The sequence below is a fragment of the Lissotriton helveticus genome, chromosome 3_1, assembly GCF_964261635.1.
Source record: "Lissotriton helveticus chromosome 3_1, aLisHel1.1, whole genome shotgun sequence".
NCBI lineage: Eukaryota > Metazoa > Chordata > Amphibia > Caudata > Salamandridae > Lissotriton > Lissotriton helveticus.
The window spans coordinates 435620655-435648477 of record NC_136061.1 but is presented as its reverse complement, the minus strand read 5'-3'; the positions used below and the strand labels follow the sequence as shown (position 1 = coordinate 435648477).

General features: G+C 48.5%; 1 protein-coding gene across 1 annotated transcript in view; it reads left to right on the top strand.

Annotated features, from left to right (window-relative positions):
* Positions 1-27823, top strand: part of INO80D (INO80 complex subunit D) — a 239870-nt gene that overhangs the window by 202458 nt on the left and 9589 nt on the right. Inside the window, exon 10 of the mRNA XM_078680295.1 lies at positions 17039-17184. Coding sequence (XP_078536421.1) covers positions 17039-17184 — 146 coding nt within the window. The remainder of the gene's footprint in view (positions 1-17038; positions 17185-27823) is intronic.

Below are 27823 nucleotides of genomic sequence, written 5' to 3'. Positions count from 1 at the left end.
ATAGAGCAAGTCCCTTTCCACCAACAGGGGACAGGAGTATACTCCCTATACTTCCTTATTCCAAAGAAGGACGGTTCCCTCAGACCAATATTGGACCTCAGACCCCTAAATCAATACATACTGTTGGAGCACTTCCATATGCTCACACTACAACAAGTGCTCCCCTTGCTACAGCAAGGAGACTTCCTAGCAACACTAGACCTCAAGGATGCGTACTTCCATATACCCATCCATCCAGCCCACAGAAAATACCGAAGGTTCACAATAGAAGGTCAACACTACCAATTCAAGGTTTTGCCCTTCGGGGTTACCACGGCTCCAAGAGTGTTTACAAAATGCTTAGCGACAGTGGCGGCACATCTTAGGAGGCAACACGTCCATGTGTACCCTTCTCCTGAACGATTGGCTAGTTCGAGGCATGTGGGCTGCTAAATTCATATCTATTGCATAGATCGCCGCCTAGTGTTGGGTCCGGATGATTGCACATTGTTGTCCTGGAAGAGTCTTCGAAGTATCACGAGCTAGGTGGCTCCTCCCCTGGACTACAGTGCGCATGGGCATCGACTCCATCCCCAGATTGTTTTTTTCCGCCATTGGGTTCGGATGTGATTTCGACGTCTCCTAGTCGGAATCGAATAAAACTAATTCTAAGGCCAAAAGGCCTTTGTTGCCTCGACGGTATTGTTCGCGTTCGGTCTCGTGCTTCATCCGACTCTAGGAGTCGGTCTTCTGCGGAGTCGAGTAACTCTTCGGACATCGAGGCCCTGTCGTCGTAGCAAGACCCCGACGAAACTACGATGGAACGGAGTCCGTTCAAGTTCTGCCCCGTGTGTGGTTCGAAGTACCCACACATCGACGTGCATCCAGTCTGTAACAAATGCCTCTCGCCGGAACACGACGAGGCCAGCTGTATGGCCTGTTCGAAGTTCAGGTCAAAGAAAACGCTCAAGCTTCGGCGCGCCTTGAGGCCCGGCGAGCGGCTCCGGCACCCGACGACATCTTCGACGACCCCGGGGCAGAAGGCCCAAGCCATCGTCTGCAGATTTCACCACCATCGACGGAGGTCGAGGCCGAGTCCGGAGAACCCGTTGAGGGCCAGGACCTGGAATACGTCGAGGAGGTAGGGGACGACGAAGAAGTTTATGGGGCCGCGGAAGATAGCTCGGAGGAAGAGCTATGCCCCGAAGGTTACATGACTCAGGCTCAGGTCACGGGATCGCCACTCGGCCTTACCCACGACCCTGCACCGCAAGCCCCGGCCCCGCCTTCTGGCCCGGCCACGGACACATCAGTGGAGCCGCCATTGCGCATATCGAAACCGAAACCTTCGGATTCGACCACAACAAAGATGGCCGACGTACCATCGAAACAGAAGAAGCCTGCTATGTCATCGGCTCCGTCGCCATCAGTGGCTCCGAAACCGAAAAAGGCTGTCGAGCTGGCACCGCTACATACAGTAGCCAAGGAGCCGACCTCAAAGAAGGTCGTCGAACACGTGTCGAGCACGGTTGCTCCACCAAAGTCCACAAGGACTGTCTTACAACCATCGGACGCGACTGCACCGCCGGCAGGCAAACTCCCGGTCCAAGCGCAGTCGACGAAGGGCCCCGAGCCGAAGTCCGGAGGCCCTACGCACCGGCACAAAGAAGCCGGTCCAAAACCAACGGCGTCGGCACATAAGCCTAGGAAGGAGGCCCGAACCATTGGGATCGAAGATGCGTCGGAGGCTCCGGTACGCACGGACACCTCGTCGACGCTGGGGTCCTCCGATGGTGACGGGCATGGGTCATCGGTAACTGAACCCTCCGCTTCCTTCACGAAGCAAGTCACCGACTCCCTCAAACGGATTCGGGAGACGACTTTGCCGTCGACGACTCACACGCCGTCAGCCCAAAAATTGGTGGACGCACAGAAGAAGACTCCCACGCAGATCCTCTACACTCTGCCGCCAAGGGTGGCACCGAAGGCCTTTGCACCCCGGTCGGTGTCGAAGGACACAGAGGCCTCACAACACTCGATGGTCAGTGGCCATTTGAGTCGACATCAAGCTTCAGAAGACCAATCTGAACATTATATCGACGCCGATACGGGAAAATTGACTCTATAAGAGAAAGATTACTTCCCAACCATTGGAATCATATGTCATACCTCTGAAGAAGAAAAGGCCAGCACAGGACCTTCTTGCCCTTGTTGAACCTATTCATCCTCAACCAAGGAAAAGCCCATCACCCTCTCCCAATGCTTCAGGGGGAGATGACCATGACCAGGATGACCAGTACAATTTCCCAGATACAAATGACCCTGATGAGCAACAGGACTCATGGGTGGACACTGGTGACCAGGGAGGCCAACAAGTGGTACAGGACCCACAGGTTTATGGTGTGCGAACTTCTCCAACCGAGGATTCAGCGGCATTCAATGCCTTAATTGAACGGGCAGCTGCAAATCATAAGGTGGACATGCATGCTTACCCGGTGGAAGAAGATTTTTTGTTTGACACTTTCTCTGCCGCAGAAAAAACTGTTAAAACGCTTCCAATGCTAAAAGGGGTCCTTAAGCATGCACCGGAAATCTTTAAGGAACCCACCAGGGCAAGAGTGGTAAACGCACGTATCGAAAAGAAATACAGACCGGCACCTGGAGACCCAGCATACATTCGGGGCCAGTTGCCTCTGGACTCTTTGGTGGTCGCCAATGCCCGCAAGAGGGCGAACTCGCAGACGACGGGTGAAGCTCCTCCCCCAGACAAAGAGTCTAAAGTGCTAGAGGCATCTGGGAAAAGGGTGGCTGCACAGGCAGCCAATATCTGGCGCATATCGAACACACAGGCCCTGTTGGCACGATATGATAGGGCGCATTACGACACCCTAGAGCAGCTCCTTCAATACCTTCCAGATGAGTTTAAAGAGGCAGCTGAGATGCTAATACAGGAGGGCAAGCTCATTTCAAACGCTGCAATTAAGTGTGCGCTTGACGTTGCAGATACAGCGGCTAGAGCGATTAACACTAGCGTGATGTTAAGGCGTCAAGCATGGCTTCGCCTCTCAGGGTTCAAGCCTGACATACAGACAACTATACTCAACCAGCCCGTTAATCCCGACAGACTGTTTGGCCCGGACGTTGACACCACCCTCGAGAAGATTAAAAAAGACAATGAGACAGCTAAATCCATGGGGGCGCTTCAGTCTCAGCAATTCAGAAGGAGCACTTTTCGTCGCTCCAGTACCCGTGGTGTTACCAGAGGACACTTGGCACAGCAGACGCAATTCACTAAAGGTGGCGCGCAGTCCTCGTACCCCAAGCAGGGTAGATGGGGTTACAGAGGAAACAGTGCCAAGGGCAGGGGCAGAGGCAGAGGCAACAACAGCTCCCGTTCCTCTGCCGCCAACAAACAGTGACTCTATGTCACTGCCCCCCGACCATCCAACACCTGTCGGGGGGAGACTCCAGCAGTTCCTGCCGGTCTGGACGTCCATCACCACAGACAGGTGGGTGAGAAAACTTATCCAATACGGTTATGGTTTGGAGTTGACATCCACTCCACCCAACATTCCCCCAAGACAACGTCCTATGTCGGCAGAGCACTTGCACTTATTGTAGCAGGAAGTTCTTGTGATGCTGCAAAAAGGTGCAATAGAGCTCGTGCCAGTGGAGGAGGAAGGAACAGGGGTCTATTCACTGTACTTCCTCATCCCAAAAAAGGACGGATCCCTCAGACCCATTCTGGATCTACGCCCCCTCAACCTGTATATCCTATCAGAACATTTTCATATGCTAACACTGCAGCAAATTCTCCCCCTGTTAAACCAAGGGGACTTCCTAGCAACCTTGGACCTCAAGGATGCTTATTTTCACATACCACTCCACCCCTCCCACAGAAAGTACCTCAGGTTCACCATCCAAAACAGGCATTATCAGTTCAAAGTCCTACCCTTCGGAGTGACCACTGCCCCCAGAGTGTTCACCAAGTGTCTGGCGACAGTGGCGGCGCACCTCAGGAGACAAAATATAAATGTCTACCCTTACCTAGACGACTGGCTGGTTCAAGCAAAGTCGGAACACCATTGCGCCGCACACATGTCCCACACCATTCACCTCCTTCACAGTCTGGGGTTCTCGCTGAACTACCCAAAGTCGCACCTCCAGCCTTCCCACGTGCGGCAGTATCTGGGCGCGACAATAAATACTCTGACTGCTACAGCTCAGCCGAACCAAGTGAGGATCGACAGCATCCAGTCGCTCATCCAACGGTTCAGACCCCTACACTCCCTACCAGCGAGAGTGTTCATGCAGTTGATAGGCATGATGGCCTCCTGCATCTTCATAGTCCCGCACGCAAGATTGCATATGCGTCCGCTCCAAGAATGCTTGGCACATCAGTGGACTCAGGCTCAAGGACAGTTGAAAGACCTAGTGTTGGTGACCGGTCGGGCGTACAACTCGATGCATTGGTGGAATCCACACAACCTGTGCAAGGGCCGACCGTTCCAAGAGCCTGTGCCACAGATAATCCTAACAACGGACTCATCTCTCCAGGGGTGGGGAGCTCATGTGCTCCACTACACGGTGCAGGGACTGTGGTCGACGCAGCAACAAAGGATGCACATCAACTACCTAGAGTTGATGGCGATCTTCATGGCGCTCAAGTCCTTCAAAGTACATCTGTGCAACAAGGTCGTGTTGATCCGGATGGATAACATGACAGCCATGTTCTACATCCAAAAGCAGGGAGGTACACACTCTCCACAGCTGTCTCATCTAGCTCAGAGCATGTGGAAGTGGGCCATTCAGAGGAACATCTTCCTCATGGCGGAACACCTCCCGGGCAAGGACAATCAGATGGCGGATCTGCTCAGCAGGTACAGCCATCAAATGCACGAGTGGAAGATACATCCATCAGTACTCCACCCGTACTTCCAGCAGTGGGGTCATCCAGAGATAGACCTGTTTGCCACGAGGGAAAACGCAAAATGCCAAAGCTTTGCCGCCAGGTTCCCTCACCCACAATCGCAGGGCAATGCGATATGGATGAACTGGTCAGGCAGATTTGCGTACGCTTTTCCCCCAGCGCCTCTCATTCCGCTGGTGGCAAGAAAGCTAAAGCAACACTCGATGACGCTCATCCTGGTTGCTCCAACGTGGGCACGCCAACCATGGTACACCACGTTTCTGGACCTTTCCGTGGTACCGCATCGAAGGCTGCATCTCACACCCAGGCTCTTGACGCAGAACCATGGCGACATTCAGCATCCGGATCCGCAACAGCTCAATCTGGCGATCCGGCTCCTGAGGTCTTAGAATTTGGCTACCTCAACCTGCCTCCTGAATGCATGGACATTATCAGAGAGGCAAGGAAGCCCACTACCCGAGCTTGCTATGCCGCAAAGTGGAAGCGGTTTGGCATTTATTGTACAGAACATCACATTAACCCGCTAGATGCATCCATTCCTAACATCATCTGCTATTTGTTACATCTTTACAAATGCAATCTAGCTTACGCTTCCATTAGGATACACTTATCCGCCATAGCAGCTTATCTCCAGAACAGGCAGCATCTCTCTGTTTTCAGGGTGCCTGCCATTAAAGCCTTCCTGGAGGGACTGAAACGGGTCATTCCTCCGAGAACACCACCAGCTCCTGTGTGGAACCTCAATGTGGTTCTCACTAGACTGATGGGCCCGCCTTTTGAGCCGCTACATTCCTGCGAGACATGGAAAGTGGCTTTTCTCATTGCTATTACATCTCTCAGGCGTGTTAGTGAGCTGCAGGCGCTCACAGTACAAGAGCCGTTCATACAAATTCATTCAAACAGGGTAGTGCTCCGCACTAACCCCAAGTTCCTTCCGAAGGTGGTGCCACAGTTTCATGTCAACCAAACTATTGAACTGCCCGCATTCTTTCAAAACCCACAAACAGTAGCGGAGAGAATGCTCCATACGTTGGACGTAAAAAGGGCATTGATGTACTACATTGACAGGACACAACAATTTAGAAAGACACAGCAACTTTTTGTTGCCTTCTCAGCCCCGCACAAAGGCAACCCTATTTCCAAGGCAGGAATAGCCAGATGGATCGTTAAGTGCATTCAGATTTGTTATCAAAAAGCTAAACGTACTTTAACGGTCCCCCCAAGGGCGCACTCCACACGCAAGTTGGGGGCCTCCATGGCTTTCCTGGGGAACATTCCTTTGGAAGACATTTGTAGAGCAGCCACGTGGTCTACACCACACACGTTTACCAAACATTACTGTGTTGATGTGCATTCCAAGCAGCAGGCAGCTGTAGGACAGGCTGTTCTTAAAACACTTTTTCAGACTTCTGCAGCTGGCACGGGCAGCCGCCGTTAATGGAGGGACTGCTATGTATTCTATGCAATAGATATGAATTTAGCAGCCCACATGCCTCGAACTGAATATGCTACTTACCAGTATGCATCTGTTCTTGGCATGTAGGGCTGCTAACATTCATATCGCCCACCCTCCTCCCCGGTGCCCGTAGCGGCTGCAGATACTTTCTTGCATTCAATCATTAGCATGGACATCATTTACACTATTTCACTCTATCTCTGCCACAATGGCTAAAAACAATCTGGGGATGGAGTCGATGCCCATGCGTACTGTAGTCCAGGGGAGGAGCCACCTATCTCGTGATACTTCGAAGACTCTTCCAGGACAACAATGTGCAATCATCCGGACCCAACACTAGGCGGCGATCTATGCAATAGATATGTATGTTAGCAGCCCTACATGCAAAGAACAGATGCATACTGGTAAGTAGCATATTCAATACAAGCAAAATCGTACCAAGAGTGTTCGGCACACACGTCACAAACAATACAGTTGCTAAACAGCCTAGGCTTTTCAATCAACTACACAAAATCGCATCTGCAGCCTTCCCACATACAGCAATACCTGGGAGCCACTATAAATACCTCAGTGGCAAAGGCATATCCAAACTCAGCAAGGATAGCCAGCATGCAGATACTCATTCGCAAATTCCTGCCACAACACTCCTTGCCAGCTCAAGTCTTCATGCAGCTCATAGGCATGATGGCCTCCTGCATATTCATTGTCCCCCATGCCAGACTCCAAATGCGCCCATTACAGGAATGCCTAGCACAGCAATGGAACCAGGCTCGTGGACAACTAAAAGACCTAGTGTTGGTAGACAGTTGCACTCACAACTCTCTGCAGTGGTGGAACCCACAAAACCTTTCCAAGGGGCGACTGTTCCAAGAGCCAGTTCCACAACTAGTACTAACAGCGGACGCATCACTGACAGGCTGTGGAGCCCATCTCCTTCAATACACAGTACAAGGGCTCTGGACAAACAAACAAACAAACTGCTGCATATCAACCAACTAGAGTTGCTAGCAATATTCCTAGCCATGAAGGCTTTTCATAAATACTTGTACAACAAGACGGTGTTGATCCGAACAGACAACATGACCGCAATGTGCTATATCCAAAAACAGGGGGGGACGCACTCTCCACAGCTGTCCCATCTGGCACAGAGCATATGGAGATGGGCAATTCCCAAAAACATTTTTCTCCTCGCGGAACACCTCCCAGGGAAGGACAATCAGATTGCCGACCTGCTCAGCAGGCACAGCCAACAAATGGGAGATTCACCCCCAAGTTCTCCAGCCCTTCTTCAAAGAGTGGGGTCACCCAGAGGTGGACCTGTTTGCCACAAAAGAAAACTCCAAATGCCGATACTTTGCCGCCAGGTTCCCACATCCGTTGTCACTGGGCAATGCGATATGGATGAACTGGTCAGGCAGATTTGCGCACACTTTTCCCCCAGCACCACTGATCCCGCTGGTGGCATGCAAACTGCGACAACACTCACTCACACTAATCCTAGTTGCTCCCACATGGGCTAGACAACCATGGTACACAACGTTCCTAGAACTTTCAGTAGTTCCTCATCAACGACTGTGCCTTGCTCCCCATCTTCTAACCAAGAACCATGGAGAAATAAGACACCCAGATCCCAATCAGATGAACCTAGCGATCTGGCTCCTGAAATCTTAGAGTTCGGATACCTTAACTTGCCCCCAGACTGCATGAACATCATTAGGGAGGCAAGACGACCAACCACACAAGCGTGCTATGCAGCTAAATGGAAGAGATTTGTTATTTACTGCAACAATAACCAAATCAAGCCATTAGACGCTTCCATACAAAACATCATATGTTACCTGCTGCACTTACACACAAGTAACTTAGCATACTCTTCTATACGACTACATCTTGCTGCTATAGCAGCATACCTTCAAAACAGGCAACACCTTTCACTGTTTAGAGTACCAGCAATCAAAGCCTTCATGGAAGTTTTAAAGAGGGTGATCCCTCCACAACACCCCCCTTCCCCAGTCTGGAATCTAAATATCGTGCTTACCAGACTCATGGGACCTCCTTTCAAACCATTACACTCATGCGAACTACAATTCTTAACGTGGAAGGTTGCATTCTTAGTTGCCATTACCTCACTCAGAAGAGTGAGCCAGAAGAGTGAGCGAATTACAGGCACTAACAATTCAAGAACCTTTCATGCAGGTACATGCTAACAGGGTAGTTCTCAGAACAAACCCCAAATTCATGCCTAAAGTTGTATCCAATTTCCATATCAATCAAGCAATTGAACTGCCAGTATTCTTTCAGAACCCAGTCAGTAGCTGAGAGAGACCTACACACACTAGATGTAAAAAGAGCTCTACTTTATTATGTAGACAGGACTAAATCATTAAGAAAAACACAACAACTAGTTGTTGCTTTTGCACCACAGCACAAAGGAAATCCTATTTCAAAGTCAGGAATAGCCAGATGGATAGTTAAATGCATTCAAATATGTTATCTCAAAGCTAAACGCACTTTAACAGGCCCCCCTAGAGCACACTCTACTGGGAAAATGGGGGCATCCATGGCTTTCCTAGGAAATATTCCCCTTGAAGACATCTGTAAGGCAGCCACTTGGACCACCATACACACTTTCACTAAACACTACTGTGTAGACGTGCAAGCAAAACAGCAAGCTGCTGTAGGCGAGGCTGTCCTCAAAACTCTTTTCCAAACTGCTGCAGCTGGCACAGGTGGCCACCGCTAGAGGAGATACTGCTATTCAGTACATTTACATGCACAGATATGAATTCAGCAGCCCACATGCCTCGAACGGAATATGCTACTTACCAGTATGCATCTGTTCTTGGCATGTAGGGTTGCTGACATTCATATCGCCCGTCCTCCTCCCCGGTGCCTGTCGCAGCTGCAGCATTCTCTTTGGCATGGCCATCTCTTAATTTCCTATCTCCATCTCTGCCACAATGGCGAAAAACAATCTGAGGATGGAGAAGATGCCCATGCGCACTGTAGTCCAGGTGAGGAGTCACCTATCTCGTGATACTTCGAAGACTCTTCCAAGACAACAAAGTGCAATCATCCGGACCCAACACTAGGCGGCGATCTATGCACAGATATGAATGTCAGCAGCCCTACATGCCAAGAACAGATGCATACTGGTAAGTAGCATATTCTCTCTCTCTCTCTCTCTCTCTCTCTCTCTCTCTCTCTCTCGCTCTCTCGCTCTCTCTCTCGCTCTCTCTCTCGCTCTCTCTCTCGCTCTCTCTCTCGCTCTCTCTCTCGCTCTCTCTCTCGCTCTCTCTCTCGCTCTCTCTCTCGCTCTCTCTCTCGCTCTCTCTCTCGCTCTCTCTCTCGCTCTCTCTCTCGCTCTCTCGCTCTCGCTCTCTCGCTCTCTCGCTCTCTCGCTCTCGCTCTCTCTCTCTCTCGCTCTCTCGCTCTCGCTCTCGCTCTCGCTCTCTCTCTCTCTCTCTCTCTCTCTCGCTCTCTCTCTCTCTCTCTAATATATATCTAGATCTAGATATATATATATATATATATATATATATATATATATATATATACACAGCCTTATCAACACCAGAGCTGTACAATGCTGTAAGAACTCCCCAGCTTCCCATCATGCCTCGGAGGTGACAGTTAGGTCAGTTGTTCTTTCCGGCTCCTTCAGGAAGGATCCTGGTTACACAGCTCCACTGCTTTCTGATTTTAGTCAGAACTAATCTGCACTTTTCAAAAGATTTTTAACTTTCTTCAACGTCTTCCACCTTCTGAAGTAAGGTTCTGTCCTTTTTTTGACAGTTTTGGGCATTTTTTTCCACTCAAAATGCCATCTCTTTTTGATCCCTGCCCTTCTTGTGGTAAAAAGGCCAGGTCAGACTCATGAGGTCTGTATCCTTTGTTTGCCTAAAGACCATGTCCCTAAGACCTGTCCTCATTGCCAGACCCTGTCCAAAAGGACTCTAAAGGACAGAGAAAGAATTTGTCAATATGGGCTGGCAGAGAAGTCTTCAAGAGGAAGATCACCGGTGAAGAAGGGTTCCAAGAGGGCTAGATCGCCATCAAGAAGCAAGATCCCTCACCCTTCTACCTCCGTGTCGGGCTCGGCGCTGAAAAATCCCCCACTGGTAGGTCATTTGTCTAAGAAAAGCCCATTGACGGCGGGTTCGCTGTCGAAGACATCGACATTCAGGTACGTCGACGTCAAAGAATCGTGACCCTCTGCAGTCGGCAACCCGGCGACTATTGGTGTCGAGGAACAGAAGCCCTCCGCCGTCGTCAACCCGGCGACGAGCGGTGTCAAGGAGTAGAAGTCCTCTGCCGTCGTCAGCACGACGTTCGGCGTCGAGAGTAGTTTCCCCTCCGTCGTCGTTACTACATCGGCGATCGACGTCAAGGGGCACGAGTCCTCCGCAGTTGTCAACCCGGCGACGATCGGCGTCTAAGATAGGGTGTCCTCCGCCGTCGTCTCGACGACGATCGACGTCGAGGAAGAAGAGCCCTCAGCCGTAGTCATCCAGGCGACGTTCGGCGTCTAGGAGCAGAGCCCGTTCATCTGGATCTGAACGACGGCGCTCGCCGTCGAGTCGACGTTCAACGTCGAGACGAAGGGATGTCCAGACGTCGGCTGCAAGGGATCCGACGTTGAGGAGCAGAGATGCGTCGAGACCGGTTTCAACATCACACCGGAGATAGACGTCGAGGAGGCGGTCCGGTTCGATGTCGAGAGGCGCACGCACGACGTCAAGACCCGCCTCAGTGAGGTCTAGAGCAGGATCGGTGGTAATAGTAACTGAATCAGCGTCGCGCCATTCTTCCTCTCGTTCCTCCAGACATCCTTCTGTGAGAACTGCCTCTCCAGAAACCAACAGACCTGCTCATCAGTCTCCATCATAACACAGGGAGACTTCTCCTGCTGGGCACTTGTCCCAGAGATGGCTCCTCCCCTTGCATCACTGGAAAGATTATGAAGCGACTCAGGGGATGCAAAAATATTCCAGTCCCAACCATAGGTCACCCTTGTAAAGATTGGTGCAGGAAGTGGACAGATCGCGCTCCCCCAGACGGGAGGGACGCAGGGGCAGATTGCGGGAACGAAGACACAGTTCCCATCGAAGAAGAAGGACACCGACGTGGTCTTCTTCCACCCGATCATCGAAGAGGGATTATTCCCCTACCCTATCTGACAGCCCTGTTTTGAGAGTGTATCCGATAGATGACATCAATACCTACCATGATGTGCTTCAGAGAGGAGCTCAGAAGCTGAACATTGAGATGTCTGCCCCTCGGGTGGCAACAACGGTGATCTTTGAGACTCTGCATCAGAGGGCAGAGTCTCGTCCATTGCTTTCCTTGGTCCCTGGGCTTCTGGAACCCATTATAGATATCTTCCTGACGCCAGCTACGATCAAGGCCGCACCGGCTCGAATCCAGAAAAAATACAAGCCGGCTTCCTCAGAACCTGGCTTCTTGAAGACCGACCCTCCTGCGCACTCAGTGATCATTGAGGCAGCGAGGAAGACTCATGCGGTCTCGGCGTCCTCATTGGTTCCCCCAGACAAGTAAAACAGGTCCCAGGACTCTTGGGGACGTAAGGTTTGCAGCTCGGCGGCTTCATCACTAAAAGTCTCCAGTGCAGCATCCTTATTAGGTCGCTATGACCGGGCCTTGTGGGACTCCTTGGACCGCTTCAAAGAGAAGCTTCCTAAATAGGATCAAAAGGACTTTGTTGCCAACCAAATGATCAGCACGGCAGCAGACGGCGCTACACTATCGGCGCATTCTTATGCCCATGGGGTTTGTGCCAGGAGATCCTCCTGGTCGAGGCTAACAGCACTCAAACCTGATGCACAGCAGAGAATCCTGAATCTCCCATTTTCCGGCTCATCTGTTTGGCACCTATACAGATGAGGAAATGGGCAGGGTGAAGGGGGAACTTGATACCCTCAAAGCCGTGGGCTTGGAGAAGGAGTACAAACACCGATACAGGCCCAACAAACGCAATGGATACCAACAGAGGGTTCAAACCCCTCAATGGTCCCTAGGGAAAAACCAAGGCAAGTCGCAATATCAGGGCCGGAAATCGAACAGAGGTAGTGGTGGTCACCAGCAACAGTCCTCTACTACTGCTAGATCGGGATGAATACCATGAGCAGTGGCTTCCTCTGGCGCCGTTGCCCACTCCAGTGGGAGGAAGTGCTTCACATCATCTGGCAGAGTGGTGCAGCATCACAAAAGATCGTTGGGTGCACAATATACTGCGCAATGGATACACTCTACGTTTCCGTGTGCTTCCAACAGACATTCCTCCAAAAAGATCTCGTCCTCACCAACTAAAGTTGCTCCGACAGGAAGTGAAAACCCTTCTACAAAAGCAAGCCATAGAAGAGGTTCCTTCCGCACAGCGGGGGAAGGGAGTCTGCTCCAGGTACTTTCTTGTGCCCAAAAAAGATCAGGAGCACAAGTTCAGACCTATCCTGGATCTTTGCCCACTGAACAGAGTCATCGTGAAGGAGAAGTTTTGCATGTTGGCCCTTCATCAAATATGTCCACATCTGCAAATAGGAGATTGAATGTGTTCGGTGGACCTCCAAGATGCGTACTTCCACATACCCATTGCTCCACGTCATCGCAAGTATCTGCGGTTTGTGGTCAGACACAAACACTATCAGTACAAGGTCTTACCCTTCGGGCTCAAATCTGCCCCACGAGTCTTTACCAAGTGCATGGCAGTGGTGGCAGCCGCCCTACACAGAAGAGGTCTGTTCGTCTACCCTTACTTGGACGATTGGCTTCTCAAAGGGCCATCACCTCGACAAGTAAGGTGTGACTTCCAAGTTTGTCTGCAGCAGTTACACAATCTGGGCCTTCATGTCAACATGGAGAAGTCCGTGCAGCAGCCCACCCAGACGATCCACTATCTAGGATCGACTCTGGATACAAACAAAGGAAGAGCGTTTCCTTCGGAGGAGAGTCTTTCTTCAATGCAGCAGAAGTGCAAGATTCTGCTCCAGACAAGTCCGACAAGTTGCATCTCTGCTGGGGTCAATGGCCTCCTGCATATTTCTCATCCCCAACGCCAGGCTGACAATGCGATCGTTGCAGCAAGATCTAGAAGACAAATGGGATCAAGCAACGGGTCGCTGGGAAGATCGGATCGTGCTTTCCCAAGCAGCTAAATCATCCATCAAGTGGTGGACTCGGCCTCAGAATCTGTTGGGGGACTCCCACCAACCAGTTCCAGTGCAATCGTTGGTAACGGATGCATCTCTGCAGGGATGGGGGGCACACATGGGGTGCCTTCAAATGCAAGGTCGGTGGTCCACAAAGGAACAGTCCTACCACATAAACATGTTGGAGCTACGAGCAGTCCATCTTGCTCTAAAAGCTTTTCTACCTTCGATCAAGTCCAACTCGGTCCTGATCCAAACAGACAACACGACCACCATGTTTTATCTAAACAAATAGGGTGGTACACGCTCTCGCCCTCTCTCTCCCTGGAGGCTCAAGCGATCTGGCACTGGCTACCAGCTCAATACCTCTCCATAGTAGCAGTGCACCTTCCGGGAGAACAGAATGTCAAAGCAGACTCACTCAGTCGACACTTTGAAGACCAGCCAGACTGGGTGCTACACGAAGAGGTGGTGGCAGATCTTTTCCATCAATTGGGTCGTCTATCAATAGATTTGTTTGCAGACGACAAAAACAAAAAATGCCACGCCTTTGCATCCAGATTCCACTGTCCAGGGACAAGGGGGAATGCGCTTTTGATGGGTGGTCAGAGACATTTGCCTACGCCTTTCCCTCCCCTGCCTCTGATCCCGAAGGTGGTGTCCAAGCTCATCAGATCCAACATGAAGATGATCCTGATAGCTCCAGACTGGCCGCGGCAGTGGTGGTACCTGGATCTTCTTCAGTTGTCGGTGCTCCTACACAGGAGACTGCCTTACAGAGCGGACCTTCTGACCAAGATGGATGGGAGAATTCTCCATCCCAGCCTTCCCTCACTGAACTTGGCAGCATGGCTCCTGAGGACCTACAATACGGACACTTGAAACTGTCGCAGGACTGCATGCACATTTTGAAAGAGGCTAAGAGGCCCTCCACAGGAGCCTCATATGCATTCGAGTGGAAGAGGTTCTTCCTATGGTGTGTTGAAAATCACTTTGACCCTACTTAGGGTCAGAAGGATGTCATTCTTCCTTACCTTCTATATCTAGCTAAAGCGGGTTTGAAATATGCTACAATCGGGGTTCATTTGTCAGCCATTACGGCGTACAGTAAATCACCAAGCCAACCTTCTTTTTTCCAAATTCAGGTGGTTAAGGACTTCTTACAGGGGTTGAAGAAAGTATATCCCCCTGTTCGAAACCCTTCTCCTCCATGGGAGTTGAATCTGGTGCTGTCCAAATTAATGGGTCCTCCTTTTGAGCCCATTCACAAAGCCTCTTTACAGCACCTTACGTGGAAGGCCGCTTTTCTGGTAGCGATAACATCAGTGCGCAGAGTAAGTGAAATCCAAGCGCTGTGTGCAAAAGAGCCTTATACCGTTTTTCACCACAACAGGATAGTATTAAGGCTCACCCTTCCTTTTTTCCTAAAGTTGTATCTGATTTTCATATTAATCAGTCAATCTCCCTACCGTCCTTTTTTCCAAACACTGCGACTCCTGCGGAGAGATCGCTACATTCCTTGGACCAAAAGAGTGCTTAAATTCTATCTGGAGGGTACCTAGGGCATTAGAAAATCGGATCAATTGTTTTTAAATTATGGTGCCATGAGAACAGGCTCCCCAGCCTCTAAAAGATCCATTTCTAGATGGATAGTGTCCTGTATAAAATTGGCTTACCAGCTGGCTCATAAACCCTTGTTGTTTCTTAAAGCACACTCCACTCGGGGGAAAAGCGGCCACAGTAGCTTTCTTGCATGACCTCCTTGAGGCATCTTTTCGCATAGTGATCTGTCCTGGCTTTATCTAAACTGATTGGTTAATTTACCGTTATGTTCCTTTGCCCGCAGGTAGATGAGGTGATGCTCGCTATTCTATTCTAGTGCTTATGACTATTGATGAGGATCCCCTGGAAGAGAAGGATTAGTTAGTTACCTGTAATCCTAGTTCTCTTCCAGGGGTATCCTCATCAAAGTCATAAGCAGCCCTCCCACCTCCACAGGCAAAGGATTCTGGTATTTTAAAGTTATTATCAACTCTTTTTGCCATGGCTTTTTGAGTCACTGCAAAGAACAACTGACCTAACTGTCACCCCTGAGGCATGATGGGAAGCTGGGGGTCATGACTGACTTAAAGGCACAGTGCCCGTTTATCTCTTATGTTGCTATGAGTTAGCTTTTCAGTCTTTTTAGACTGTGTTTTTGCAATGCAGCCTGGGAGCTGTATATGCTTCAGTCTTATGTGAGAGTTTTCTACTGACTGCTGAGCATTAAAACAGTTACAAAACATGTTTTGCTGTTGGTTTCTCCTGTTTCTAATGCTTGTTTTATGATATAATGGTGAGTTCTTACAGCATTATACAGCTTTGGTGTTGATAAGGCTGCAATTGCTTATATATATATATATATATATATATATATATATATATATATATATATATATATATATATATATATATATATATATATATATATATATATATATATATATATATATATATATATATATATATATATACACATCTATGTGGGGCATATATGATTGTGTTTCCGGTGTCCCGCTCATGGGCGGGAATATTCTAGTGCTTATGACTTTGATGTGGATACCTCTGGAAGAGAACTAGGATTACAGGTAAGGAACTAATCCTTACACTCAAGCTGCAGGGGTTACATTTAAAAGTCTAATGTTAATATAGTAGTAATTCTATTATCCCCTGACGCTTCCCACGCATTTTCACAGTTACAGAAGTATATACTGGCACAAGCCAAAACAACCTCGAAGGTCTTCTTCACAACAGCTGGTGGAAACACTGAGGTACAAGAGTGCAATGTTCAGGAAATAGCAGTCACTGGTATAAAATGTGTAATTCCTTGCCCGTTAGACAATCCCCAATATTCACAGTTTTTAAAGGTTAGACTTGTTTATTTGATAGGGCTGCTCTGTTCACCTTTCTCATGAATGTGTTTTCATGGTTATTGGCCTATCCACATTAATTTAGACATTATAGTGGGTATTTTTTCTCCAAATATTACGGTTTGTGGTGTGGGTTTCTTGTAGCTTATTATTGTAATATTTCTGGCTTCCCCCAGTTTGCATGGAGGCTTGCCTTCTGGGCTCAGAGTAAAGGAAGGCTCACTTGCCATCAGTTTCAGTCCTTACAATCCTTCTCAATCACTCCTCTGCTTAAATCACTCTGGGGTGTTTTCATAGTACACAAATGTGTTTCATGTGTTTTTATATGATTTATCTGAGCAACTTTCCTTGTCATAGTGCACATAGTTTTTCATCCCCGCCCCACATTCTACTTCTTGGTACTCTTCACTTTTAATCAGTCTGAGCATGTTTTAATAAGTTAAAGTAAATGATGTGTTTGCTGATGGGGCTTGAACCAAAAATCCAAATTTACAAAATAAAATTGTCCATTATATTTCGTTCTTACCACTGATGGCTACTTGGTTGCCTTTACTAAAATTAAATGCCTCTAAGCACAAAAATTGCTTTACATCTATAGGAGCCCTTCAACGCCGGATTTGAGTACAGATGAACTGCATGATGACATTGCAGACATTCCTCATGACTTGGAATTGAACCACGAGGACTTTTCTGATGTCCTACCACGGATTCCTGATGACCTGCAAGACTTTGACTTCTTTGAAGGTAAATGTCACCCTTAAATGTCACCCTTATTACAAATTTAAAGGGACCTGATGCAGCCCATTTGTAGTATAGAGTTGTACTAGAGACATGAAGGTGGCGAAATACAGTGAATAACTTTGTCTTCCAAGATGGAGATTACTGGGAAGGATGCTGATCAAATTATTGGAAGAACTTTCTCATCAGGCTTGCTGTTAATAGGTACTTGAGAGCAACATCAGCTGGATTGCATCGCTGCAGAAGCAGTTTGCCACCTGTTGTCAAACTGTAATCCACTAGCATTTGCAATGACCAGCTAGTGAAAAATTAAATTTATACTCACAGACCACTGTACAATAGACATTTTCATTACCAAAACAGTCAAATACCATTTGTACTGTTAAATCTAGTCTTCCATTCACTGCTTCATTCTTGAATTCACCCTCTGACTCTACAGCAATAAAACGCACACAAACATAACATATGCAAGATAAATTAGACAAATTCAAGTAGAAAAAAAAAGTGCTGCTATCTACACATGATGGGTATAAGCTTGCAGTAACAAAACAACATATACCTTAGTCTGTCTGTTTTGTAGAGGATTTGTACATAGTCTTTTGTGATTTAAAGTTCCAGCGTGGTTGCCCAATTTAAGTTGATACACTACAACTTCCTTCGCATGACCTCGGCTTGCGCAGAAGGTTGCCCCCTGCTATGGCACAAATAGCATGGACTGTCTGCACTTGGCCTCTCACTGCAACCTGGTACAAGACTTCTGGAGACAGGTGGTAGCTGACATAACCAGAACCACACACTGCATGTGGTCCTTAATTACCAGTGCTGCCTCTTAGGAAACGTCAAATGAGCAAAAGGAAGGAAAATGCGTTCTACATTTTTGCATCGGGTGCTGGCTAGACCTAAGGTTGCCATCACCTGAATGGGTCAACCGGCGCCCGAGATAGTGCACTGGCATGAAGACATACATGAGTGAACTCTAGCAGAGGAAACTCATATGAAACTAAGCAGACAAGACGACAAGCTGACCGATGATCTGTCGGCCTAGAGGGAATTGCGTGATGAAATCCTCAATACAGCATTGAGCTGCACTTTAACGGAAAGCGCCAGTGCTGATGACCGCGGGGGGGAACACCTTGGTAGGGGGCCCTGGCCCAGACATGCTGAAAAGGGGGTGGGGTGCAATCCTGCAGTGTGAGGCTGGCTGTTTTTACGTGGAGCAAGATGTACTCCGCATACTTGCCTTGGAAAATAAATGGAGAAAAAAAAAAAGTTCCAGCATGGTGGCTAATTTAGAACCATCACGTTGACAAACTTGGAATGTAAAAACATGGACGACAGCACTCCATAATTATCTCCTGGTTTAGTGGAAGCGACCATGTGGGATGCAGCGCACTACAGATTAAATTGGTGACAGTCAAGCGAACCATTAGCAGTACCTGGAGAGCTGTAGCATCATCTTAAGAAAATATAAAAGTTAGAGGAGCAAATAAACGAAAGGGGAACTCAAAAGGAGGAAATTTAAAATGAAAGGACTGGCCAACTATCCCTGACACTGAAGCGTACTCATTTTAAGGTGGCTGTGTAAATGTGATTGGAAAATGCAGTCATTCACAGGGCTAGAGATCCTATGGCTGATGTTAAGTGAGCTATTACCCCAAGTAATACTCTGTCATGGTTAAACGTAGAGTGTAAATGACACTGACCAGTGGCAGATTAGAGCTGACCTAACGGGCCCTCTATGTATCTCCGTGGATCAATATATATATATATATATATATATATATATATGGATTTATGTATTCTTTCATATTTGTTTTTAATTACAATATCCTGCCAGCTAAACCTGTCAAAAGAGATGCTAGCAAGAAATATGAGAGTCCAAATCTACCCTTAGATTTTGCCCTTCTCTACAAAGGTAATTTGAGATTTCATGTAGCAGAATATCTGTGTAGCCTTTAATACAACCTTTACATACCTATTGACTTTAACCTATGCTTTTCACAATCAGTATGTCAGCCTACTGCCTTTATCAGAAACCGATTGGACCAATGCCATCTGCAATATTTTCCTAGTGTACCACTCCACTCTAGAGCTGTTATCACTGGCTTGTCACCATAACTAACTCTGGGCTCCTGTATTGAGTTTTAGATTTTCCACATGTCATCCATCAGGAATGCAGTCATTAAGTTACAAAAATGTATAAAATTAGTTAGTAAAGCAAAATACTCTCTCCTAAGAGGGCCTAACAGTAATTTTGACAGAGCAAATCTTCTATCCTCACGGTTTGTCAAAGGGGGTAAGCTGCACCAATACGCTTGCCTTTTAAGTTAAACTGCAAATCCATTAAACAAAATCCCTGTCTGTAAGCTTTAAGCTGATTGATAACTATCCACCCTTAAGTACCTATTAACTTTGCGCTATGTTTTTTACAATCTTTATCAGACTGACTGCCTTTTTATAAACTTTTCATTATAGACAATCAGGCCTATGAGCCTTTATAGGCTTATCATAAGCCTTCCCAAGTGGCAGCCATAAGGTATACTGTAATAACTAAAAAATATGTACACAAATGAAAAGTGTCAAAACAATATAAAATCCCTCCTAATAAAATCAGATTAGCATAGTACACATATTCTCTCCTACTGGTTTGTTCAGGTGGGTCAAAAACACCAAAGCTCTTGCCTATAACTCTAATCTGGCAGATTCCTTGTAGCAAAATATCTTCCTATGGATTTAGCACATAGTACTAACAATCCACTTTTAAAAGGGTATTGCCCTTAACACATGCTTTTCACAATAAGGAGGTAAGGCCTACTTGCTTTGTCCCAACATTTCATTATAAACAAAGCATACCTAAGGAATCTAACATAATTTTTCCCGGTGACCCCGTAAGGCCTATAAACGTTACCATTGGCTTGACGCTATATCCAACACAGGCCTCCTTAAGTGTGCATAAACTGCCAACCATCAAGCATACAGTTATACCATTACAAATATGTGCAAAACTTCAGTTGGCAAGCAATAAACAACCTCTCTCAATCTGGCATAACAAGAATCCTCACACTGAAAATCTTCTACTCCCAGGGTTTTTCAAAAAGGGGGTGCAGCACCAAAACCCTTGCCTACTATGGTAATCTTTGAGATTACATGTAATAAAATACCTTTCTGCAGATTCTTTGCCTTTTGAATATTTTTCCAACATCAGACGGGATCTGAAACGTCTTGAGCAGTGTCCTTGCGCCCAGACAAGTGGTGCTTAGTCATCGCTTCGGTCCAGAAGTGATGCATGGCACCTTATACAAGCACCGAGGTCCAAAGGCAGGTCCCACTCCCAAGGCCAGTCCAACAACTGATCGCAGTCCAAATCCTGGGGTAAGTCCAAGAAAAAACTCAAGAATTAATTGCGGGACTTTGCCCCCTCTTGCTACTCTCGATCTCCAGAGAAGACACAGTGGTGTCTTGGTGCTTCCAGATCGTGCTTCTGGAGGTGTTTCACTTTGGAGCCAATTTTCCAACCTTTGTTCTCCAGCATCCTAAATATTTTGGGCCATTGGTGATGCCACAGCAAATTGAGGAATTCCTCAAAACCATGCTGTTGTGTTTTGGCGTGTTACCTGCTCCATCTGGTGCTCCTTTGAGCCAAAAGGAGCCAAGATGCCTCCCAACTGGGCTTCTTTGAGCTGGTCTGCTCTCAACGCCCCCTGGTTTCTTTTGGGATTCTCTACCAATTTTTTTTTTGTGCCATTTTCCTCCGTGCCACAACCCACGCTCGACTGAGGTCCACTGATGCAGATGCCTGCGCCATTGACTCCGGATGACGATTGTCAACCGCTAGTTCCATCCAGTGCCAAGACGGCACCACCCTTACCAAGGCTACACACTACTTTAACTGAGCCACAACCATTCAGCCACCCTTCTGACACTGTCTTTGCTCTCCAGGAGAGCTTTAATCCTTCACAAATAGTTTGGCGCAGATTCTGACAATGGTGTCTATGATGCTCAGGATGAAATTCTCCATCCACATCAGGAGGTTAACTGGTACAAGGACTTCCAGGAGACGAGTGGTCTGGATGTCTCTCCTGACACTGGACTTGTTTCGCCTTCGGGCTCCGTCATGGAAGACGGTGCCCTCGTTGCTAACGTTGCGTGAAGGGTAAGGAATGTTTTTGATCTTCAGCATCTCACTCAGGAAATTAAGAAGAACTTCTTGACTTGGGTGTTTCAGCCTGGCCATATCTCCTTCAATTTAATGAGGCTTTTACCAACACGCATGCGAGGACCTGGGCCAAGCCCTACTCAGGCCCACCTGTTAATCGATAGGTGCCACTGCTGTGCTCCAAGCGCCCTAGTCTTTCTTAATCAGCACCCTACTCCTGAGGACCTTGTGGTGAAGGCTTCAGCCTGAACTTGTTCCTCACTATTCCCCCTGACAGGGAGTCAAAGGATAGAAACCTTTGGTAAGTGGGTCTTCTCGTCTAAGAGTCCGGCCCTTTGCTCTGTGGATGCCAACTGACTCTTAGGCACCTACTCTTGCCTTGTGGAACTCGGGGGCATAGTTGGTGCTCATAGTCCTGGAAGAAGACCATGCCATCCTTCCTCAGTTCATGCAGGGTGGTTGTGATGTGGCCAAGTTCACCATTTGCTGTGGACTAAATGCCACAGACTCTCTTGGTACTGCTATTTGATCCAGTCTGCCCCTTCTTAGACACTCCTAGATACAGTCTACTTGCTTTTCGAGAGACGTCCATGCCAGTCTCATGGACATGCCATTTGATGACTCTTGACTTTTCTGGGTTAAGACTGATTCAACCCCGAAGCACTTCAAAGATAGCAGGGCCACAGCATCCTCCCTGGGCCTCTACTGTGCACTTGACTGCACACTGTCCGAGGCAGGATCCGACATTTTCAGCCAGGGTGACAAGCAATAACTTCTGACAAGTTGGTCCTGTAAATTATTTGGACACCCCCCTGCACCTCCCAACATACTCCGACCAGCTAACAGAGGACCACCAGTCTCTTTTTTTTCAGCAGGAAGTGCATGTTCTTTTGGCCAAAGTAGTTAAGAAGTTGCCGCTCCAGCGGTTGTTTGTGGTAGTTATTCCAGTTACCTCCTGGTACCGAAAAATGACTGGGCCTCCTTCACATTTCACCCTCCCAATGCCTTTTATGCAGAAAGATTAGTTTTAGGATACTCACCTTGGCGAAGGTCTTATCTACTCTCTGCCATGGAGACTGGATGGTAACGTTACACCTTCAGTACACTTAATTCCACATCCTTGTCCTACAGGGCCCCAGGCTTTACCTGCAGTTGATGGTAGACCACGAGCATTTTCAATTTGCCCACGAGCATTTTCAATTTGCTGTGCTCCATGTTGGTCTTACTAGTGCCGTCTGGTGTTAATTAAAGTGATGGCAGTAGTAGCAACTAGTCTTCCGAGGTTAGGGTTCTAGTCTTCCCCCTACCACGACAACTGGCTGTAAATGACTGATTTGCCCCAGGCATTTCTCGCCCCGACTATGGCAAACCTCCTGACCTCCATGGGGTTCACTATCAATGTGCTGAAATCACACCGGTCTCCTTTGCAGATGCTCCCCTTCATGGAGACATTCTGGACAAAATGCAGTATGGCACCTTTCTACTAGTCCAGGACATTAAGGCTATGATCCTGGAGTTTCAACCTCTGTCCTGGATCTCAGTGAGGATGACTGAGGATACTGGGACTTATGCCTTCCTACTGGCGAGGCATGCCTGATGGCGTATGTGGGCTCTGTAGTGGGATCTGAAGTTCCAGTGGGCACAGCACCAAAGATATCTCTCTGATCAAGTTCACCTTTCACAGGAGACTGCAAAATAAGTGCAGTGGTGGCTCCTGCATGGCGATTGGGTCAACACAGACCCTTCTTCCGATGTCACCTGGAGCTGACCGTGTGAATCAATATCTCGCTCTTGTGTGAGGTGGCCATCTAGGAGAGGTGGATATCGGACGGCTCTTGATCTCCAGTAGAGGCTCGCCTCCCTATCAATCTGTTGGAGCTCTGAGCCATCAGCTGGGCTTTAAAGGCTTTCCTACCTGCTCACAGACCACACCACCACCATGTGCTGCTGCAAGAAGCAGGGCGGGTAAGGGTCGCGGACCCTCTCACAGGAGACTTTGCACTTCTGGGAATGGCTGGAATGCCAGGATATTTCTCTAGTGTTTTGCCACCTGGCGGGATCTCCAAATGTCAAGCGGACAAATGCTGCCTTCAATGCCTTCTGTATCATGAATGGCAGTTATATCCGTAGGTGGTTCAAGGACTCTTCCACAGATGGGGAGAACCTTAGCTAGATCTGTTCGCCTCCACCGTGAATGTACCATGTCAGCACTTTGCCGTGTTGGAGTTTCCATGGCGTCCTTAATGAGGCATGTTCCCAGCAGAATAGAATTTGGGACTCCACTATACTTTTTCACCGATGAAGATCAGGACTGACCAGGGCCCTGTTAAAGGGTATCTGTCAGTTCTTTCAGCCTTTTTATGGTTACCAGTCAAACCCTCTGTTTCAGTCACCCATAGTGATGCATTTTCTTAAGAGTTTACATTATACATTTCCTTTTTCAGTTCATTGTAGAGACCTGCCGCAATTTGTACTACTAGCTACGGGTGTAATGGCTCTAAAATGTCCTGAGCCTTGCTAAAGAGGACTCTGTATATGTGGTCTGACCCTTAAAATATGTATGTTTAATTGGCTTGTTCCCAATTGACATAACCCAACATACTTGTAGGTCCCTAGTATATGGTACCGGGGGTCCCTAGGGCCTGTAGGTCTACGTGACTCTCCTGGCCTTCAGCACTAATTTTGTCCCCCATGTGAACGACCAGGAAGCTGCCTTTGAAGGGCAAATGGGTTACACTTAAGAGAGGGGCGTTCTATGGTTTAGGCAGACAGATTGGCACTGGGGACATGAGAGAAGCTAGTTGTCAAACTGTTTTTTCCAGGGGCGTGTAGACCCATGGTAACCACACCTCTGGGGGTAGGCTAAGGAGCTCAGTGTTGAAGGAGTCTAGCCATTTTGGGATGGAGCAGAATGGTTGTGAGAAAGTGCCATCTTTCTTGCATGGTATGCCCCCACTTTTTGCTGAATTGCTGATGTACTTTGAGTGTGCCCTGGGGTCCTGCCAATCCGGTACCCAGGGCCTGTGTTCCTTCCCTAAAACTGTATTGAAACCTCAACACAATTGGCATCTCTGGCCACAGGTAAACCTCTGGTAAATGGTACACTAGGTACCCAGGGCACTGTGACCAGAGAAGGCCCCTAAGGGCTGCATCACTTATTGTGCCACCCTTACAGGCCCTGTATCCTGACACACACACACGCTGCCTTTGCAGGCAGAGTGTCTTGGTGCAGAACTAAACAGTGTTGACACGGCACACATCCATGTTTGCCATGCCTTCAAACACACTGTCCTGGCATACCTCGGTCACCCCTCCAGGTGGGTCCACTATGCCAGTGGTGTGGGCACAGTTGCATGAGCCCTGTGCCCCTACAGTACCCAGGGCCATTCCTGGGAACTGTAAGTGCAGTGTTGCCATTAAGAGTGTATGGTGCTGGGAGGTTGTCATTACGAACTCCACAGCACCATAATGGCTACACTGAAGACTGAGAAGTTTGATTTCAAACTTCTCAGCACATTAAACCCACACAGATGCCAGTGTTGGATTTAATGTAAAATGCACTACAGAGGGCATCTTGGGGATGCCCCCTGAAACCTAACCAACTCCCAGTGTCCTGACAGCGTGGCTACTGAGGCTGCCACCACCAGACATGACTCGGAACCCCTCGGTCGAGAGCTTGCCGCTCTCGAGGGCCTGAAACAATGCACATCCTGGGACAAGGTGCCAAGCCTCCTCCCCCAGGATGGGCAGGGGAAGCTTCAAAGGCATGCCGCCTTTTGTGAGCTTCCCCAGGCCAATTGCTGTACTCAGCAACTGGCCCCCACCGGTTCTGACCCCCTCTCTGGTTGGAAGACGGGGGGTGTGCAAGCCTCTGCCAACCCCACCCCTCAGGCGGGAGAGGCGGGGTGAAGCATAACTCTGGGCTCCCACTATCTTGAGGATGGGGAGCCCTACCCAATCAGAGATAGGCCCCTGCTCCCCTCCCACAGGAGAGGAGCAGGATAGGGGGTGTACTTACCCCAGGACAGGGACCCATTAGTCCCTGCCCTTGCCCTACCTGTATCGCCCCTAAGTTTAGTATTTGGGGGCACCCTCAACCTTCCTTCCTCAGATCCCGATTCCGAAACAAAGAAGAACAAGATGACCTGCTGTGCAGCTGCTAAGAAGAGGACGTCACCAACTGACTTTGACCCAGCCCTACCGGCCTGTTGATCCTTGAACCTGCTCCTGCTAAACCCGGCATCTCCTGCAGACAGCAACCTCAAAACCCCCAGAGGACCTGCCTGCCTTGCTCATCTAAAGACTGTGACTCTCACGAGCAGTGGTTCTGCTCAAACAAGCAACACCCCTGGTGCCAGCCAGGCACCGCAAATCCAGCACACTCTGCACCCGCCGAACCCGGCCTGTGCCTGAGTGGACATAGACCATGAGGACGTCCCCCCGGCAATTGTGACCATGAATCCAGTGCCCAAGGACCCTCCTCGACGCTCCTGACGCCTGCAGCCTCACAACAAGGGACCCCCCCCCCCTAATCGCGACCAGCTAAGGGTAAGATTTCCCGACGCCAAAAGACGCCCCTGCACCCGGCGCCTCACGGCCCCCTGTGCCCAACTCCTGTGTGACACCTATCCTCCAAAATCCCAATTTACCTCTCGAATTAGTGGTCGCACCTGAAGAATCTCCGTCCCCGAGCCTGCAGCCTTTGTTCAACTTCCAGCTTTCCTATTGAATAACATTGGGCGCCTGAAGGCCCAGAAGCACCCCAGCACCGAGCCGCCTGAGTGCCACTGGGAGTGCAGCATCTACCCTACTCTACTTCCCCACTTGCCCTGTGTAAGTAACCAGGAGCTCAGCTCCCACAGCCGCGTGGCCTACCTGCCTGCTAGCAGCCACCAACCGAAAGCCCCCTATCCTCCATAGGATAACATTGGGCCAACTCACTCTGCACCCGGCTGCCCCTGTGCTGCGGACGCTGGGGGACCCCTGCGTCTACCCTCAGAACCTTAACTCTGCCAACCGAGTACTTACCCAAAGACCGATAACTTGATTTTCTCCATAGGGTAACATTGACTGGTTTTCTCTGAAAATTCTTCCAAGTGTCGAATTTTGCAACTTTGAAATATTCCTTAAAAATCGTTCCAACATCAAAAACGAAATGACTCTCCTGTGATCAGGAGAGATCCCAGTGCTGTATCTTCGAGCCCAGCACTGAACCTAAAAGTAATTATAACCGTGATTTACTGTTAACCCAATGTTCTCACATAGGAATACATTGCCTGGTTTTTGCCAGAAATTCTTCTAAGTGTCGATTTTCAAAACATACTGTGTAACTAAAACAATTTCTTTCAACTGTTTACAGGAAATGCACCAGGGCTGAATCCAGGATCCAGCCCTGAGTAAGAAAAACATTTGTAAAGTGATTTTATTGCATTTTACTTAATTTCCCATTGACTCAATGTTATTTTGTGTTTAACTTGTGTTGCATATTGCGACAACTGTATCTATTGCATTTAAGTCAACTGCTATTTGAAAGTATTCAATTGCAACATCTCATTCTGAGAAAGTGTTTATGATACCTACTGTGGTTCTAAAAAAAAGTAACTATATATTTTTATATACAAACCAATTGGCCTAGAATTCAGTTCTTGAGTGTGTGAGACCATTTGCTGACTGAGTGTGTACAACAAATGCTTTACACTGTCCTCTGAAACTGCCTTACTGCTCGACCAAGCTACCACTTTTGAGAGTAAGGTTATATCTAACTTTAGCCTCTGCCATACCTCTGGGGACTGTGGACTCTGTGCACACTGAACCTTACTTTGGTTCAGTATATACAGAGCCACTTTCCTACAATGGTGCATCGTGGGATAACTTGATGCCACTCTTTCCAAGAAGTGGTCGTCCGCAGGGAGCGAACCTGGTAGCCCAATTGCTACCAACCACATCCTAGCCTGAGGGCTATTTCTGAAGATAAATAGGGCACCCCTGGCACCCAGAACTCTGATCTCAACTGACCTGAAAGGACTGAAGGAGGATTTCCTTGCTGCACCAAGGTACCACCAAAGAGAGGCTGCATGTTGAAGACTGCTCCTGGTGGCTAGCAACTGTGCCTGATTAAGGAGAAGCTGTCTCCATAGCCCAACCAAGCCAAGAGACTCCAAGGGCCAGCTGACTGCAGCTCAGGGACACAACCGCCTTCTGGGGCAAGTTGGCAGCCCAAAGTCCTCAAGCCTCTACCACAGCCACCATGCAGCACCTGGGACCAAGAACAGACACACAGAGTTGCACCAGAGTTTGCTGATCTCAGGACTTTGGCCGGAGCGCTTCTGGAAACCTCAGAAGGCAAGTTATCAACCCAGGATGGATTGGACTATGACCCCAACACCGGGTGACTGTAAGTCGAGTGGCACCTAAAGTTCGGCCAGACCGGTGGGGACCTCTCGGGCTAGACCATTCAACCAGGACTCCCGCACCATCTTTATGGACCTA